Source organism: Rhinolophus sinicus, chromosome 16 (assembly GCF_057876585.1).
Source record: "Rhinolophus sinicus isolate RSI-liver-muscle chromosome 16, RSI-T2T, whole genome shotgun sequence".
Lineage (NCBI taxonomy): Eukaryota > Metazoa > Chordata > Mammalia > Chiroptera > Rhinolophidae > Rhinolophus > Rhinolophus sinicus.
The window spans coordinates 52,025,337-52,044,623 of NC_142516.1; the positions used below are offsets into that span (position 1 = coordinate 52,025,337).

Sequence of the window (19,287 nt, forward strand, 5' to 3'; positions counted from 1 at the left end):
GTAATTTAATAATAATAAATGCTTACATAATATAGTATTAAAAAGAGGAAAAGGATTAAAAACTACCATCTCAGCTCTGTTTACAAAATGTTAAGAAAAAATACTGGAAGAAAATTCACCAGAATATTAGTATAAGTATGTCTGATGAGGTGAAGTGATTTTTGTTTCCTGCTTTTTTTCTTTTCTTGATTTTTGTTTTCTTTTTTTTGTTTTTCAGATAATTATAATGAACATATGTTACTTTTATAATCACATGTAAAGTTACCCTGTAAGTTGACTCTGAGCTTCCTGACAGAAAAGGCAGAAGGGGAAACAATCAAGAGTTACACAATTTTCATTGTGTGATGAAAAAATTTTCTCAGTTCTTCAAGATAAACTTTTCCTTGATACTGAATTCCAAAAGGATGTTGAGTGCTGTACAAATCTTGATCAAGTTCTTAGAGGAAATGTAGATGGAGGGGGGCTCCTTTTGACTATGTCTTATGACTACTGCCCAGAGGAGCCAAAGGCGTGGCCCTCGCTGTGGGTTGAGGCAGTGAGGATTCGCCAGATGGGAAATGGTCACTCACTAGGCTCCCATCTCTCAATGCTGTTTGGAATTCTTTTTTAATTATAGTTTATTGGGGTGACAATTATTAGTAAAGTTACATAGATTTCAAGTGTACTGTCATCTATAGTACATCATCTATATAGCATGTCGTGTGTTCATCACCCAGAAATATATGGTGATGGAAGGAGAACTGTTTGGAATTTTTGAAGAGCTTCTTTTGCCCTTCGCATCTTACCCAGACAAATGTGTGAGATAAGCCTAGCAGATCCAGAGATGGCTCTCAGCTCTTTATTTCACACCTGAAGGATTAAATCACCACCAGTCCTGGAAAGCAGTCTCTTAAAAAGCAATGTAATTTGACTTCTCCCCTCTTCCCCCTTTTAGGTGTTGCTGCACTGGATTCCAACGTATCTGGAAAAATTGGTCTGCGTGCTGTCGTATATTATTTCTGTACCACTGTCATTGCTGTAATTCTAGGTAAAGTTTATTTCCGAATCCCTTTTCCGCTGCATAATTGTGATGTTTCATTTAAAAGTAGTTGGACTTTTTTAAATAAACAATTTTTTAAAAATCAGAAAGTAGTATTGTCACCCTACCATGAAGCTTTTTGGCTTGAAGTCAACACAGCCCCTTTTATATGAAAAAAATAGAATACTGACTGAATTTTAGCCACAATCCTTTTCACTAATGTCTCCAGTAAGAAACAGAATGAGCGTGTCGGTGTGTGCCTTATCAGGGTCACGGGGTAGAGGGAAGTGAAGCTGAGAGCTTATACAATCTTTAAACTTGTTAGTCAATAATAGTGGAATTGAGTCATTATAAAAGATTTCCAGAAAGATAGCATTTGAGTTCATTTCAAATTTCACATAGTACTGAAAGCTAATGGCTAACGGAGTCTTGCTGAGTGTAAATTCCATATGAAGAAAGGGAGGAAGTCCTGATAAGGGACTATAGCTGCTCTTGTCCCTTTGGCATTCTTTTGTGAAGAAAGTATGGTCCATCCTTTGTGACCTAGTGTGACATTTTAAGAAGGATGCCCAGAGTGAGAAGAGTGGAAGGGAATGTACTCCGATGCAGCCAGCTTAACCCTCGCAGCTCTGCTTTAATGAACTGATAAGACACGGGGAGCTTTTAGAGTTACTAGGCCAGGGGACCTAGGAAGGCCTGAATCCTGCCTTAAACCAAAGCCACATCTCCTCACGAGGTTCCTGAGGGAGGCCAACACAAAGGAAAAAGCTGGGTGTATATCTTTTCTGTAACCCTGAGAAAGAAGAGCGGACCACGTCCACTCATGGCCCTTCCACTGCCCAGTGACGACTCCTATTAGCAAAACGGACCCATTCAGCATCCTGGAAGTCCTACCCGCTTGGATTTGCTTTCCCCCTTAGCAGGCGCAATAAAGGGCACGGGGACTTTTGTCTTCTTCATTCCTCTCCTAACAACCTCCAATGCCTTGATCTCCTACAACCTCCCACCTCTGTCCAGAAACCTCAAGTGACCACAACCCATTACATCAAAGGCCAAAATGGCACTTTCAGGCGCTCTCCATTTGGACCGTTCTTCCTTACAGTAAGAACTATGTCCCCATAACTCCTGTCTATTTTTTTCCTCATTCCACCCCCTGAAAGTCACACAGAACAACAACTTTTCCCAACCCTAATCTGTTTTGAGTTACACAATAGCTTTCAGATATTTGAAGGCGTGTGGTATGGAAGGAAAAGAAGGCTTGATCTGTGTGACCCTCAGGAAAATAACCAGCATCTGTGGGTAAGAGTTGCAGAAAGATATTGAACGAGTGCCTTGAGTTGGAAAATAAATCACCCTCACCCCCTGCCTAGGCTGACATCATAAGCTAAAGAAAAAAAGAAAATTTTTCTCAGCAGGTGTTTCCAGAACCAATTCTGGAATGTAACCCCCTTCCTTTTTAAAGAAAAACACAGGAAGAGTTCTTCTGCTTCACTTAAATGGAAAAGTAAGGCTGCGGCTGAGGTCCCAGCCGAGACTGAGCATTTTGGTTGGCCCTCCGGGTCCCCATCCCAGGATTGCCTGGTACCACTATGCCCACTGGTTCTAAGAAGGATGCACTAGGGGTGCCAGGTGCCCTGGAAGGGTCTCAATGCTTGTGGGTGTTGTCCTTGGCCACAGGTATTGTGCTGGTGGTGAGCATCCAGCCTGGCGTCACCCAGAAAGTGGATGAAATTGACAGGACAGGCAGCAGCCCTGACGTCAGCACGGTGGATGCCATGTTAGACCTGATCAGGTGAGTGTCTTGCCAGCAGGGTGGCTTCATAGACATGTGACATCTGTGGTCACAAAGGCCCCTGTGTTTGGTTTAATGCTCAGCTGTCGTTGTCTTGAAATTTTTAATAATTTTTAAATTGTGCATTTTCATTTTGCCCTGGACCCTGCAAATTACAGGGTCAGTCCTGCTTGCCAGGTTGTGGTTCCAACAGGGAGCGGAAGGAACAGGCTCTTCTATCAGGATTCAGGATGGACAGAGATGCAGAAAGTATACTTGTTGCATTAAGATGTTAGGCTGGGTTGCATGGTCAGTTCTGAAGCACACTTGAAGAAATAAATGTTTTAATTGTACAGGAAAAACCCTCTTATCTGAAGCATTCGAGGCTGGAAATTGGTTACGTTAATAGATAGCAATTAAAGCAGAGAATCATAAAATAATGACAAGGTATGCATTACATATTTTGTTTACACTTAAAACTTAAATGCATTTATTTGCCAATTTTTTAATGTAGGGTCAAGGTTTTTGCGTGTGTCAGTTGATTGTAATTTTATATTATTTCTGTTGCATATGCTGCCCTTATAAATGCATCATCTACAATTTCCAGATTCAGTTTCCATGAAATAGAGCAGGCAACTTGCAAAGAAAGCTGACTGCTGAATCCTTCCAGTTTTTATTTCAGTTGTCTTCCCACACCTAATTTAACCACAGAAATGTTAGTCATTTGTCTTGATTGAGTTTCCAGGCACTCAGCTTAGTTTTTATAGAAACCATACCTTCCATTTCACACTTATATTTCATTGATTTACATAATTTTCAATTCCGTAATTACGATGATAATTGCAATTGGCATAGAGAATTTGGCAAGAAATGTAATGGACTCTTGGTAAGCATACATTCTCGTCAATGAAAATAGAAATATGCAGAATCTTAAAGAGGTCTCTAACTGTGAGTGTCCACCTGCCAATACAGTGTTTCACCAAGGACAACAAACATATCGGTTACTCAGTGAATCAGTTAAGTGACGTTGATGAGGAGAGCGTTCTATACTTGGTTGAAACCTAACTGGGAAAAATAAATCTTAATACAAAGAAGTATTATGCAAGGGAGAAACCAGAGAACTAATCCTATGTTACACTCATTTCCACCATTGTACCAATGTGTTGGTTATGACAAACAAAACACTTTTGCCTTCACATAATACTGCTTTTCATGTCTCCAACAGGAATATGTTCCCTGAGAACCTTATCCAAGCCTGTTTTCAGCAGGTAATATTGACTTTTGCCCTCAAATTGCTCCCCTCTTCCCATTACCAAGTAAGATTTTCTTTTCCTGCTCTGACCCAATGAATGGAATTAGCCCATCAAAAATGGCAGGAAATGGACCTGTGAATGGAGGGATTTCGGGTGACTCCTCTGTTCCATATCCCTGGTCATTCCAGCCACAGTGAAGGCCCTGTTGTAGCTTGCCCTGCTCCCTTTGTCATTAAGCTGTTTTTCCCCCCAAAGAGCTCAAATGGAGCAAGTAAGGAACTTGTCAAACAAATGAGTGTTTTAAAATGTGGTTCCTAGTACCGATCTTTGGAGAACCACGTTATATTTGTGAAGAAACTTAGACTGTCTGCAGGTGCCATGCAGTAAAAAAAAAGTAGTCCTCCATCTTCTCTTTCCTTTCCCTTGTGGGGAAATCAGTGTCTGACTCGCATGGGTGGTTAGTGTTCCTGGTATTTGGTCTTTTCCTTAATCATTCTCTCCCCATTGCTGGCACTCTACAGAGCAATGTAACAAAGCCGTGATTTTTTCTCTAGGAGATTTAACAATCTCTTCCCTCCATTTCCTTCAAGCCTTTTTCTCTCGTTTATCTATGCACTTAGACAGCTGAGTCTATCACACACTGCTGAATTCATTTACATAAATTACATGAACAGAGACCTCTGTGTGTACCAACAAAATGGCAATTAAACTGCTCCCTGCCGACCTCCAAGCAGCACAGAACCACCACTATTTCAGGGGTGCCTTTGCATTTCAGCCACAGTGGTCACTTGTAAGGTTCTCGGTGTTGGCAGAGCCTCGTAGGAATGACATGTATGCCTGGTGTCATGTATACTAGCTCTTTCTTAATTCTCTCGACTGAATCTGTGCAAAACCAGAAAGGGCTGAAGGAAGGGGATTCAACAGAAATCTCATGGAATAGCCCTAAAGGGAATGTTGATTTTGGAATAACCGTATAGTTGTTCATGTTTATTAAAGTCATAGTGACTACATTTATCAAAGTGATGAGGGTTTCTTCCAGATTACAAATAGTAAATGAATAAATAAACAGAAACAAAAAAAAACGATTGGCAGGATCCCTGTAGAGTCTGTCTGTTGACGCACCTACAAATAAAACCTATGCTTTCTTTCACATTATTGCTCCATTCATGTGTCCTTTATTATGGACGTGAGAGGACATTTTGACATCATTGAATGGTGGCTGTGGGAGTCAGCGGTTTGGATTTCTCAATTCCACTTTTGGTTCCAAAGCCTCATAAAAGGTACTGTCAAAACCTGGAGCCAATAGAACCCTCTGAAGTAGAACCCTGCAGTGGCCCTTGTTTGGTCCAATAACGTATTCCTGTGGTTTAGCCTCGGGTGCTCAACAAACTCTTCCTTCGTTTATTTCTTTGTCCTTTTTTTCCCTCCAACTTGCAGTATAAAACCATGCGTGAAGAAGTGAAGCCTCCCAGTGAGCCAGGGATGAACATAACAGAAGCATCTGTCACTCCTGCCATGACAACTGCTATTCCCAAGGTACCATTTCCTTCCTTTTCACCCGTGCTCCTTCCCCGGTAGGCAGAGGCTGAGTCGTGAGTCGTGAGCAGGAGGTGGAATACAGTCAACCCTCATCACTCTTGGGTTCCACATTTGTGAATTCACCTACACGCTAAAATGTATTTGCAACCTCAGAGTCAACATGCAAGGCCCGTTCGTGTCCTTTGTAGACACGCAAAGAGCAGTGAAAATGTGAAGTCAGCCCATGCACATGTTCCCAGCTGAGGCTGAACAAAGCAAAGCTCTGCCTTCTTGCTTCAGCTCTCGTACTATAAACAAATACCCTTTTTTGTTGGGTGTTTATGCCACAGTTTTCACATTGTGTCCTTTTTCATGGTGATTTTGCTGTTTATATTTTTTTAATTTTTATTAAATTTATTAGGGTGATATTAGTTAGTAAAATTATAGGTTTCAGGCAGCCAGATGACTCAGTTGGTTAGAGCGCAAGCTCTGAGAACAGGGTTTTCGGTTCAATTCCCACATGGGCCAGTGAGCTGTGCCCTCCGCAACCAGATTGAAGACAATGAGCTGCTGCTGAGCCCCTGGAGGGCGGCCGGATGGCTCAGCTGGTTATACAATATGTGCTCTTAACAACAGGTTGCCGGTTCGACTCCTGCATGGGATGGTGGGTTGCGCCTCCCCAAAAACAAATATATATATATATATATATATATAGGTTTCAAATGTACAATTCTCTAATACATCATCTATATATTGCATTGTGTGTTTACCACCCAAAGTCAAATTTCTTTCTATCACCATATATTTGATCACCTATACCCTCTTTTACTCCCCTGTCCCTTACTCTCTGGTAACCACTAAACTGTTGTCTCTGTCTATGAGATTTTGTTCCTTTGTTTGTCTTGTTCCTTTGTTGTTTTTAGTTTTATATCCCACATATGAATGAAGTCATACGGTTCTCGACTTTTTCTGTCTGACTTATTTCACTTAGCGTGATAATCTCAAGATCCATCCATGTTGTTGCAAATGGCACTGTTTCATCTTGTCTTATGGCTGAGTAGTATTCCATTATATATATGTACCACATCTTCTTTCTCCAGTCATATATCGAAGTACACTTTGGTTGTTTCCATGTCCTGGCCACCATGAATAATGCTGCAATGAACATAGGGGTACATATATCTTTATGGATGTTTTCAGATTTTTTTGGTAGATACCCAGAAGAGGGATTGCTGGGTCATGTGGTAATTCTATTCTTAAGTTTGTGAGGAACCTCCATAGTGTTTTCCGGAGTGGCCATACCAATTTACATTCCCACCAGCACTGTATGAGGGTTCCTTTTTCTCCAGAGCCTCTCCAACACTTGTTATTACTTGTCTTATTGATAATAGCCATTCTAACAGGTATGAGGTGGTATCTCATTGTGTTTTAATTTGCATTTCCTTAATAGCTAGTGAAGTTGAGCATTTTTGCATGTATCTGTTGGCCATTTGTATGTCTTCTTGGGAGAAGTGTCTGTTCAGGTCCTCTGCCCATGTTTTAATTGTATTGTTTGTTTTTCTGTTGTTGAGTTTTATGAATTCATTATATATTTTAGATATTTGCCCCTTATCACAAGTGTTGTTCACAAATATCTTTTCCCATTTGGTTGGCTGCCTTTGTTTTGTTGATGGTTTCTTTTGCTGTGCATAAGCTTTTTAGTTTGATATAGTCCCCATTCATTTACTTTTGCTTTTACTTCCTTCCCTTTGAGGTCAAATTCATAAAATCCTCTCTGAACCCAACCAAGGTCCATAAGTTTAGTACCTATGTTTTCTTCTACACAATTTATTGTTTCAGGTCTTATGTTTAGGTCTTTAAGTTAATTTTAGTACATGGTGACAGATAGCAGTCTAGTTTCATCCTTTTGCATGTGTCTTTCCAATTTTCCCAGCATCATTTATTGAAGAGGCTGTCTTTTCTTCATTGTTTGTTTCTGGCTCCTTTGTTTCAAATTATCTGCCCATATATGTGTCAGTTTATTTCTGAGTTCTCAATTCAATTCCATTGGTGTATGTGTCTGTTTTTCTGCCAATACCCTGCTATTTTGATTACTGTTGCTTCGTAATATAAATTGAAGTCAGGGAGTGTGATACCTCTAGCTTTGTTCTTTCCTCTTAGGATTGCTTTGGATATTTAGGGTCTTTTGTGATTCCACACAAATCTGATGATTTTGTTGTTGTTCTATTTCTTTGAAAAATGCCATTGGGATTTTGATGAGGATTGCATTAAATTTGTATATTGCTTTGGGTAACATGATCATTTTAACTATGTTGATTCTTCCAATCCATGAACACAGACTATCTTTCCATTTCTTTGTGTCTTCTTCAATTTCTTTTAATAATGTCTCATAGTTTTCAGTGTATAGGTCCTTCACATCCTTTGTTAAATTTATTCCTAAGTATTTTGTTTTTTTTGTTGCAATTGCAAAAGGAATTGTTTTTTTCATTTCTTTTCCTGAAATTCCTGTTAGTATATAGGAACACAATGGATTTTTGTACATTGATTTTGTATCCTATAACTTTACTGTATTTGTTTAATGTTTCTAATAGTTTTTTGGTGGAGTCTTTAGGGTCTTGTATATAAAGAATCATGTTATGTGCAAAAAGTGACAATTGAACTTCTTCATTCCCAATTTGGATGGCTTTTCTTTCTTCTCTTGCCTGATCGCTCTGGCACGGACTTTAATACTACATCTGTGGTTCCTAAGTGCAAGAAGATTCTGATGTGCCTTAAGGAGAATATATGTTTGTTCCATAAGCTTCATTCAGGCATGAGTTATATACTATGTTGGTTGTGAGTCAGTGTTAATGACACAACAATATATATTAAACAAGGTGTCTTTGAACAGAAACATGCATAAAGCAGGTTATAGTGACAAAAATGTTGTGAACATTGGTTTCCAAGTATTTAATCATACATTTGCCCTAGAAACAGTGATTCAATATTCGCTAATTTAGTGTTGGTGACCACTAAACAGTAAATAACTACCGAGAATAATGAGAAGCAACTGAACCACGTAGAGAAAAGAAGGAGCCCTGTTGCCTGTATAGCTTTGCCACCCCTGAGAGTTGAGTTGGGCACCCCAGGAACTGCTTTAGATTTGCAGGATTACATGAACACAGAATGCAGGCCCACAATTTCTTATTCAAAACTCTCTGCCCAAAGGGCTTAGACAGCATAAATTGGTAACTACAATATTGCCATGGGGATATGAAAGACAGTTTGGGGAATATAATCAATAATGTTGTAAATACTTTGTAGGGTGTCAGATGGGCAAATGTCTTATTAGGGAGACCACTTCATGGACGATGTAAATGCCTGACCACTGCTCTGTACACCTGAGGCTGAAGCTGACTAATATTGTATATCAACTATAATTTAGTATACGTATAGTCACAGGATGTGGAGTACAGCATAGGGAATAGAGTCAGTGGAATTGTAATAGATATATACGATGTCATGAGGATAGTAGATTGGGGGTGGGGAGTTACACTTTGTGAGGGGTGAAATGTCTAACTATTGCATTGTTTTGTTCACCTGAAACTATAGAAAAAAACAACTCTGCCCAGATGTGGTTCAGAGTCCAGTTTTCGATGGGCCAGGAGGTGTGTATTCATGTTATACACCATCCATAAGGGGGATTGGCAACAACACTTTCGAACCAAGCACATCAATATTTCTGCAACAAACTTATGAATATCCTGCCAAGTAAGAGGAATAGACAACAAGTAGTCTCGTCTCAGTTCAGGATACGTTTTGCCACCAAGAGTTTCCCATAAACTCATTGATAAAATCAATGGGTTTTGAGAGCTTTGGGGATTTCAGCATTGAAGACTAGAGTGTATGGTTCTTAAGTAAGACATCTGTAGTCCTGTAGTAGATTTCTCCTGAGTGTTCTCTGTCTCCTAACCTTCACACAGGAAGGAAAGATTGAAGGAAAAGAGCAATATTCAGTAGAATTAAGAATTCAAATTACGTAGGCCACAGGTGGCCCCCTGCTTCCTCCTGCAGAGAGCCTACCTCTTCTGACAGATCCAGTGGCCTTCCATGACCTGCTCCTCCCTAGTTTCCATGCTCACTTCCCAGTGGCCCCCTCCATTCTATCCAGACCCGCCTCTGCCATTACTCCTTATTCCTGCCTTTTGATGTGGTTACATAAAGATTTTCTGAGCACCTCCCTAAGCCAGGCCCTGCTGAGCATTGGGGTTACCATAGCCAAAAGACAGATGTGGCATCTGCCCTCCTGTGAAGAGTGTTGCATATTACAATAGGGAAGAAAGGATGGGTAAGAATTATCCAAGCAGGGTGCGGAGGTCCAGAGTATGATGACTTTGCCTTTGCTTACCATTTTGCGGGGAGTATGTTTGCATCTCCTGGCTGCCTACTCCTCAGGTCTAGCTTTTCCTAACCTCACAGCCCTCAGTCGTGTCCCCAGTCTCCATATGAGGCCTATAACCCATAGCTTGCCTGTGCAGTTAATTACACACCATTTTGGCTCGCGTTTCTCATATAGTTTTGTCTTTCAGCTGCACTTTAAGACCTTATGCTGTAGCCAGTGCAGTTGGCTACAGCTGCTTGGTAAATATTTTTTTGACCATATCAGATCATAATTAAATGACTCGTACCCCAGGGGTTCATCAAGTTGCGTTGTCTCCTTATGAAATCTCTTGGTAAGTCTCATGCTGCACTACTCAGAATAAGTAATCACTCGGTAAATCACATGCTGTTCTTACCCAGGTAAAGCAAAGTAATGGTTCGCAGTAATAGGAATCTGATTAACTTCATGTCTCCAAAATCCTGTTGGTCATTCAAGATCATAGGCAGTAAAGAATGTTCCTGTGCTTCATTATCAGGATAAAACAGTAAAAAATGTCCACACTGGTAAATATTTTGTGCTTCCTGTATTATTAATTCCTGTCTTTTTTTACACAGCCTCCAAATATAGTTAAAATAACCTTGAAAATTTCCTTGATTCTAAAGTTATTATTTTTTTATTAGTTTCAGGTGTACAAAACAATGTACTAGTTAGACATTAAATAAAACACTTATTATATTAGTATCTGATTAATACCCACCCCTCACAAAGTGATAACTCCCCTCCTCCAAGCTGCTACCCCTCTGACATCGTATATAGCTGTTACAATTCCATTAACTCTATTCCCTATGCTGTACTCCACATCCTGTGACTATATATATATATTAAATTATAGTTGATATTCAGTATTATTCAGCTTCAGCTTCAGGTGTACAGTGCAGTGATCAGGCATCTACATCAAGTGGTCTCCCTAATAAGACAAGTGTCCCTCAGTACCCTACAAAATCTTTACAGCATTATTGATTATATTCCTCAAACTGTCTTTTGTATCCCCATGGCAATCTTAAACTTTTTATTAAAAATGTAAAACATCCCAGAATAATAAATCTTCAAAAGAAATATTCAAATATTGATTTATTGAGAGAAAACGGAAAAAAACACACACTTTAAACTTTAATGGCAGAGGGTGGGGGCAGTAAAAATGTGTTACATGTGTCGATGGGTTTTCTTTTGCTTTTTTTCTATTTGCCCAAGTTGACTCTGGTAGATCACTGGGTCATTATGTTTGGTTATTGCATCTTTTCATTTCAATGCCTGTATCTCCTAACAAGATTATAATCGTGCATCAATATATTTTCTTGATTTTTGATCCACAGAACGAAACAAAGGAGTACAAAGTCGTAGGCATGTATTCAGATGGCATAAATGTCCTGGGCTTGATTGTCTTTTGCCTCGTCTTTGGACTTGTCATTGGAAAAATGGGAGAAAGGGGACAGGTTCTGGTGGATTTCTTCAGTGCTCTGAGTGACGCAACCATGAAAATCGTTCAGATCATTATGTGGTAAGCAGACACCCGTTAATGCCAGCTTGCTGCCCCTGCCAACTGTCCCCTCAAAATTAGAACCAAGAGTCCTGAGTTTCTCCACTGGCGAGGGTGCACACTGACTCTCAGGACACTGGAGTATTAAATCACTCCACGTCCTACTTTTGTTCACTGACTTTCCCAAAGTTCTAACTATCAGCCAGTGTCTCTTCTACCGAAGCCCTTGATCATCTCGCACGCAGCCAGCATTCATGTAAGAAGTAACTATTGGAGGAGTAACGTGAAGCTGTTCTCTGCACATCAGAATACACAGTGCTTTCCTTATTAGGCCCCGGGCAGAAGTGATATTCAAAATACCTATAACTGATACATCGCGTGATCGCTAACGCATCCACATGAAAGCTGCCATTGGGTGAGCATGGCAGTGGTGTCACTTAAGTATCTGCCTTGTCCCTGGAGATACCAAAAAATCCACCTTTCCTAGGAGGCCTCTGCCCCACTTATCTCATATTGAGTTGTTTTACCATTATTTACTCCAAAGTATAGACATCGACGGTGATGTAAAGGATTCAGTTATTTTAGTCACTTAATCCCACTGAACCTCAGCTTCCTCATCTATGAAAAAGCATAAAATCTACTCATAAGGTTGGAAGAAACACACTAAGTGAACTGATGCCTGTAAAATACTTAACCCAACACAAGGCTCCACAAACAAATGTAATGAGTGCTCCACAAATAGACTATGACAACCGTTTGCACTGCTAACTGTTGTTGATCCCGCTACCTGGAAAACAAGATGACCGGGGCTAGGAAGAGCCTAGGGACCATATTTGGAGCGGGCCACAGGGAGCTCCCACATGTGACAATCAGCAGAACGTCTGTGTATGGGGAGCGAGGAGTATGTCACCAGTTTAAGCACACCTTCCTGCCAAGTCTGTCCCATTGTGGTAGCTTAGGTGGGGAGAACTGAGCATGCACACGGAGCCAGGTGGTCCAGCAGGGCCTGACGCCGAGGCCTTCACTTCACGTGGACCCTAGGCTCCTCCAGCTGCGAGTGTGTGCCAAGCCACGGTACCTCCCCCAGCTTGTCTCTTCCCCAGCAATCCCACCCTGAGAAAACACCTGCTGACGTTGTTGTGCTTACTTTCTAGTTACATGCCATTGGGTATTTTGTTCCTGATTGCCGGGAAGATCATAGAAGTTGAAGACTGGGAAATATTCCGCAAGCTAGGCCTTTACATGGCCACTGTCCTGACTGGGTATGTCACACTCAAGAAAGAGAAACCTCATTTGAGCCGATGGATTGCTGCTGAGAGGCTGGATTTCAGTTGGTGAAAATCGGCTTCTCTCCCACACGCAGGGAAAGATGGGGTTCAGCAATGAGAGAGGGGGGTGTGGGGAGTGGGAGGAGGGCTGCCCTTTACCAGCTGTACTGGAGGTGGATCGCACTGTGTTAATTGCCAGATCTTGGCAGAACAGCCTGGACCAGGCTTTGTCACTGCCTTTATTAGTTGTGTTCAAAAATTTTTTTAAAAGAAGAGCAAAACCCACTGGTATCCTCTCTTGGCTCTTTCCTGGCCTTCACTTCCTTAAGGACATAAATTAACCAAGCAAGTAAGAGTAACCCCCATGGACCCAGAGTCTGAAAGAAATTAGGCAGGGCCTAAATGAAATCAGACTAGAGCAAGTAGGAACATCATGGCTGGTTCGCTCTAACCCTGTTGGTGGGGCTGGTGACCACGGTCACCCATGCATCATCAGAGGGCCAGAGAGCATGCTGGGAAAATCATCAGGCTGGTAGGAATTGTGTAAGGCAGGAAGGCAGCAGGAGACAGGTCATTTGCATATTTATTACAGCCCAGTTATTGATTCCTTCAAGGGAGATGTGGTGGGATAGGTTATAAATGGTGCCCCTGGATATCTAGCCGGGTGTAGGATCCATCACATGTGCTGAGAAATATGGACCAAGAGAATGAGTAAGCATCAGCAAATTGATTCCTACGGATCAGTGCCCCCAAACACTGACTGCATTGCGGAGTTTCCACTGCACGGAATTTAGTTCTTAGTCCATGTTTATCAAAAGCGCAGTCCTGACAGCCAAGGGAGGAGAAGCCTGGGTTCTTACAGTAGGACGGCTGGTAAAATCCCAGAGCCCCAGTAAGGAAGGTGGGACCATTTGTCTCACTAGAGAACAGGGCTGTGCAGGCCATGATGTGGCTGGCGTTCGTTATGCTGAGCCATTTCATAACGGGCTTCTGCTGGTATCTGTTCTCTCTCCCTGTCTAGGTTTCTAAAAGTTAGTTCCTCATAGTTGTTACACATAAGCTGTCTATCTAGAAAACCCTCTTTCTGGACCCCCAGGATCTGTATTTTCAATGACCATTTCTTATTATTTCAGTTTCGCATAACTGATCTTTAAACTCTGTTCAGTCACCACTTACATGGCATGTGCTGACGCGGTCTCATTTGTTAAGCCCCTGTTTTGTGTAACCCGTATATTTCCATGGGAAACAAGGAATCATTTTGGAAGGCAGGCATAACAAAGAAAAGAGGGTCAGTCCTGATGTATGACTTTAGGAGAGCGGGGACTTCCTCCTCCTTCAGTCCTGACTCCCCGCTTAGATGGTGGGCGCCACCCAGCGAGATAGTGGCCTGTGGTCCAGGGAACAAAGGGCTGAGGGCTGTGAGAGTGGTTTGTATGGGGCCACAGAGTCACCAAGGAGGGAAGGGTCAGCTCGACCTGGGAAGGTGAAGGCAGACTTCCCAGAGAAAGGGGAAGTTTCACAGAGTCTTAGTGGAGGAACAAGAATCCAGTGAAAGGCAGCAGAAGGCAGTGAAAGCATTTTAGTGCGTATAGCATGAATAGCACATATAGGGCTTGGCAGCGAGATAGAGCTGTTTTTTGAGCTCTGAAATGTGGCTTCAGCTACTGACTTAGCCACTAACTTTGACAAGATACGTACTTCATTTGCTGAGTGAGTCATATCCTCACATGTGGAATGGAGACATATTCCCACCCTACTTCTCATTTTCTCATTGGGTCAGTATGAAAGTTGAATGATATTATGAATAAAACAGCTATTTGAAAAAACAACTTAATATAAAGAGGTGTTATCATCTATGAACCTGTTTCTCTTATTTACAGGCTTGCAATCCACTCCATTATAATTCTCCCGCTGATATATTTCATAGTCGTACGGAAGAACCCTTTCCGATTCGCCATGGGAATGGCCCAGGCTCTCCTGACAGCTCTCATGATCTCTTCCAGGTAAATAAAAGAGGGCCATCTAGGAGAAGTCTCGGAGCCAAGTCTTATCAACTCTCATCTCACTTTATGAAGCACTGGCTGCAGGTTGCGGGTTTTGTAGCTGCCTTTAATTCAAGAAATAATCTCCATATTCTCTGCCCATTTCCTTGAACATAGTTTTTCAGCCTATTAGATATTCGCTCCGCTCTTGGCATGGCCTGCAGCCCAGGAAGGGGTTATGGTGTAACTTGGAGCAGTGGCGAGCACAGCACCTTCTGATTCCTGCACCTGACAAAAGTGCCAGCATACTTTGGGCTCTTGTTTTAGTTTTTAGAATAGAGGTGTCTCCTCAGGCAGGGACTGAGGACCAGCATTCCTAGACCATAAGTTCCTTCCTCTCTTTTTTTTTTTCTTTTTCAATTTATTGGGGTGACAATTGTTAGTAAAATTACATAGATTTCAAGTGTACAATTCTGTATTATATCATCTATAAATCCCACTGTGTGTTCACCACCCAGAGTCAGTTCTCCTTCCATTACCATATATTTGATCCCTCTTACCCTCATCTCCCACCCCCCACCCCCACCCCCCTTACCCTCTGGTAACCACTAAACTGGTGTCTGTGTCTATGAGTTTTTGTTTCTCATTCGTTTGTCTTGTTCTTTTGTTGTTTTTGGTTTATATACCACATATCAGTGAAATCATATGGTTCTCTGCTTTTTCTGTCTGACTTACTTTGCTTAGCATTATACTCTCAAGATCCATCCATGTTGTCACAAATGGTCCTGTATCATCTTTTCTTACCGCCGAATAGTAGTCCATTGTGTATATATACCACAACTTCTTTATCCATTCATCTATCAAAGGACATTTTGGTTGTTTCCATGTGTTGGCCACCATAAACAAAGCTGCAGTGAACATTGGAGCACACGTGTCTTTATGTATAAATGTTTTCAGATTTTTTGGGTAGATACCCAGGAGAGGGATTGCTGGGTCATATGGCAATTCTATTCGTAATTTTTTGAGGAACCTCCACACTGCCTTCCATAAAGGCTACACCAGTCTGCATTCCCACCAACAGTGTATGAGGGTTCCTTTTTCTCCACAGCCTCTCCAACGCTTGTTATTATTTGTCTTGTTGATGATAGCCATTCTGACTGGGGTGAGGTGATATCTCATTGTGGTTTTTATTTGCATTTCTCTGATGATTAGTGATGTTGAGCATTTTTTCATTTCTATTTGCCATTTGTATGTCCTCTTTGGAGAAATGTCTCTTTAGTTCCTCTGCCCATTTTTCAATTGGGTTGTTTTTTTGTTGAGTTTCATGAGTTCCTTATACATTTCGGATATTAGCCCCTTACCGAGGGCACTGTTTGCAAAAATCTTCTCCCATTCAGTTGGTTGCCTCTTTATTTTGTCTATGGTTTCTTTTGCTGTGCAGAAGCTTTTAAGTTTCATATAGTCCCATTCGTTTATTTTAGCTTTTACTTCCATTGCCTTTGGAGTCAAATTCATAAAATGCTCTTTGAACCCAAGGTCCATAAGTTTAGTACCTATGTTTTCCTCTATGCAGTTTATTGTGTCAGGTCTTATGCTTAAGTCTTTGATCCATTTTGAATTAATTTTGGTATATGGTGACAGATAGCAGTCCAGTTTCATTCTTTTGCACGTGGATTTCCAATTCTCCCAGCACCATTTATTGAAGAGGCTGTCTTTTCTCCATTGTATGTTTTTGGCTTCTTTGTCAAAAATTATCTGTCCATATTTATGTGGTTTTATTTCTGCATTCTCAATTCTATTGCATTGGTCTATGTGTCTGTTTTTCTGCCAATACCATGCTGTTTTGATTATTGTAGCCCTGTAGTACAAGCTAAAGTCGGAGAGTGTGCCTTTCTCTCTTTATCACACAGTTCAGCCACACTGCCTGTCACTTTCCGCTGTGCTGAAGAAAAGAACCAGGTGGACAAAAGGATCACTAGATTTGTTTTACCCGTGGGTGCTACAATCAACATGGACGGAACCGCACTCTACGAAGCAGTGGCAGCTGTGTTTATTGCACAGTTGAATGGCTTGCAATTGGGCATTGGGCAGATCATCACTATCAGGTGGGACATGGTGTCACGTTCATTTGCATCTCTGTTGTTAGAATGGACTCTAGTGAAAATCATCAGTAAAGGAAGATAGGAACGGTCCAGTGGTGGACTGATTTTCTTGGTCTACAAAGGTCCTTCCCAAGACTAAACACAACGAGGTCACAAGTAGTAGACTCACGGTACACAAGATTTCTGCTTCAGGGTCTAGATAGCCAAAAGCATCACTCTGTTCTCAGTTCAGTGCACCCACTGGGTGCTAGGCACAGAGTAGGTACCAAGGACTCAAGGTTGAATGAGGGCCGGGCCCTACTTTCAAGGGGTTCCCAGTACGTAGGTAGGTAATGCAGATACCTGAATAGATGCTGACTGGTATGATGAAGGTTATAATAGAAGTTTGACTGGGAGGCACAGAGGGTGCCAGTGAAGGAAGGGTTGGCTCTACCTGGGAAGGTGAGGAAAGTCTTCCTTGAGGAGGGGCAATTTGAGCTAAGTTTTAGAAGACGAATAAGAATTTCATAGGAGAAGAAGGAAGCTAAGATCATTTTAGATCAAAGGAATGGCATGTATGGAAGCTTATGAGGTAACCATGGCCTAGTTACAGAACACAGATTATTTCGTATGACTGGCATAAAGAAATGAATTCAGGGATTGTATCATGAAAGGCTTTGTATGGGGAGCTCATGGAAGGGTCTTAGACAATCTTTCATATTATGGACAGATTTTTATTTTAGAAAGGTAACTGGCAATATGGTGAGTGGACTGGATGGGGGCAGAAACCATAAGATAGAAGACCAGTTAGGAGACTATTGCAAAAGTCCAGGTAAAGTATGAAAAGTCCTACATCAAGGCACTGACACAGGGAATGGAGAAGAGCTAATGCATTCAAGAGGCATCAATTAGATTGAGAGTGAGGGACGGAGAAAGGCTAGGATGACTCCCAGGGTTGGTGAATGGTTCTGGATCGGTGTACGGTACTTACCAGAACAGGGCCTAGTGTAAGAGAAGCACGTATAGATAGGAGGATAAAGAGTTTATACCTTTGACACATTGAATTCGAAATGCCTTTAAGACATCACGATGGAAACAACAGTGAGAAATTGGTCTTGACTGGAGGTAACAGAAGTCAGGGTCATCCGCTTGATGGTGAGTCAGTTATCTGTGTTTGAATCTGAGCTTCACCATAATTAGCAGTGACCTTGGCCAAGTTACTTGAATTTTCTAAACTTCGGTTTTCTTACCTGTAAAAGGAGGATAATGATAGTATCTACATTTTATGCAACTAGTGATAATTAAGTCAGATGATGCATATAAAATGTATAGGATGGTGACTACATAGTGAGCACTCAGTTAATATTGGGAATGGATGACCTCACATGGGGAGAGTTTATAGAGAAAAGGATGAAGGACGGAGCCCTAGAAAATCCTAATATTAGAGGCAGGCTGAGAGGGGTGACCCCCAAGAGGAAGAATGAGAAGAAAAGAAAGGTGGGAAGAGACCTTTGAAAACTTGGTGTCATGGAAACCTAGACGAGATTTTCAAGAATGAAATGGTCATTGAAGTCAAATACTACAGAGAATCCTAGTCAAGTGAAGACTGAAATTGTCTGTTCAAGTAGATGGTAAAAATGTCACCAGTGAATTTTGCCAAAATTGTCTCTCTGGAACAGCACTGTTCAATATGGTGGTAGCCATTAGCCAACACACAAATTGGACAGAGCAGACATAAAAGGTTCTATCATTCTAGAAATAGGTGCTGTCATAAGTTCTGTCATTATAGGAAGTTCTACTGGACAGTGATTTGAAGAGTGGATTGTGATTAGAGTTGATCAGAGACTTTAGTTCAGTTTAGAGTGGAAGTGCGTCCCCAAAACCGGACCCCTAAGCTTACACAAGGTTGAATCTGAACCTTTCAGAGTTAATTCACTGTTACATCCCCAGCACTTGGCACACGCAGAAAGTAAGTTCTAACAGTGTCCTCCCTCACACGGTACATTTTTTTTAAGTCTTCTCCAACGCTAAATCATAAAGTATTTATTGCATTTTGCTTGAAATTAACTGAAGAAGGTGAAAACTAGACCATTTGGCCCATCAACTGGGAAACTATACTGATGCTGCATGATCTGTTAAAGGTGTTAGTGGCTAAAGAAGCCTGTGCCAAAAGAGCTTGAGTCAAGTCCTGTACTTTGAACAGAAGCAAGTATGTTAAAATTGAAACCTTGAATCATGACTGAGGAAGTTCCCCGTATTATATTTTCATACTCCCAAGTGCCTTTTCCCACCTTCCTCACCTCAGGTTGTGGAACCCTGTCTGCACTGAACTGCTTTCAGGGAGTGGTTATATGAGGAGCCACTTGTTTCGGGTATTTGCCACATGGTGATGAATTCTCTCCTTCCCTCTTCCTCAGTCATAAGTTTCCTAGATCTTTCTGACCTTTTATTTATTTTTTTTTAACTTGACTGTTGGAAGGAATAAACTTTGGGCCTTGA

General features: G+C 41.3%; 1 protein-coding gene and 1 long non-coding RNA gene across 2 annotated transcripts in view; one reads left to right on the forward strand and one right to left on the reverse strand.

Annotated features, from left to right (window-relative positions):
• SLC1A1 (solute carrier family 1 member 1) overlaps positions 1–19,287 on the forward strand; it is a 75,601-nt gene that overhangs the window by 49,562 nt on the left and 6,752 nt on the right. The window contains exons 3-10 of the mRNA XM_019729921.3: positions 935–1,027; positions 2,696–2,810; positions 4,015–4,057; positions 5,480–5,578; positions 11,294–11,478; positions 12,612–12,719; positions 14,606–14,728; positions 16,618–16,812. Of these exons, the coding sequence (XP_019585480.1) occupies positions 935–1,027; positions 2,696–2,810; positions 4,015–4,057; positions 5,480–5,578; positions 11,294–11,478; positions 12,612–12,719; positions 14,606–14,728; positions 16,618–16,812 (961 nt within the window). The remainder of the gene's footprint in view (positions 1–934; positions 1,028–2,695; positions 2,811–4,014; positions 4,058–5,479; positions 5,579–11,293; positions 11,479–12,611; positions 12,720–14,605; positions 14,729–16,617; positions 16,813–19,287) is intronic.
• LOC141571121 (uncharacterized) overlaps positions 1–19,287 on the reverse strand; it is a 73,716-nt gene that overhangs the window by 41,401 nt on the left and 13,028 nt on the right. The gene's annotated exons all lie outside the window — the stretch shown is intronic.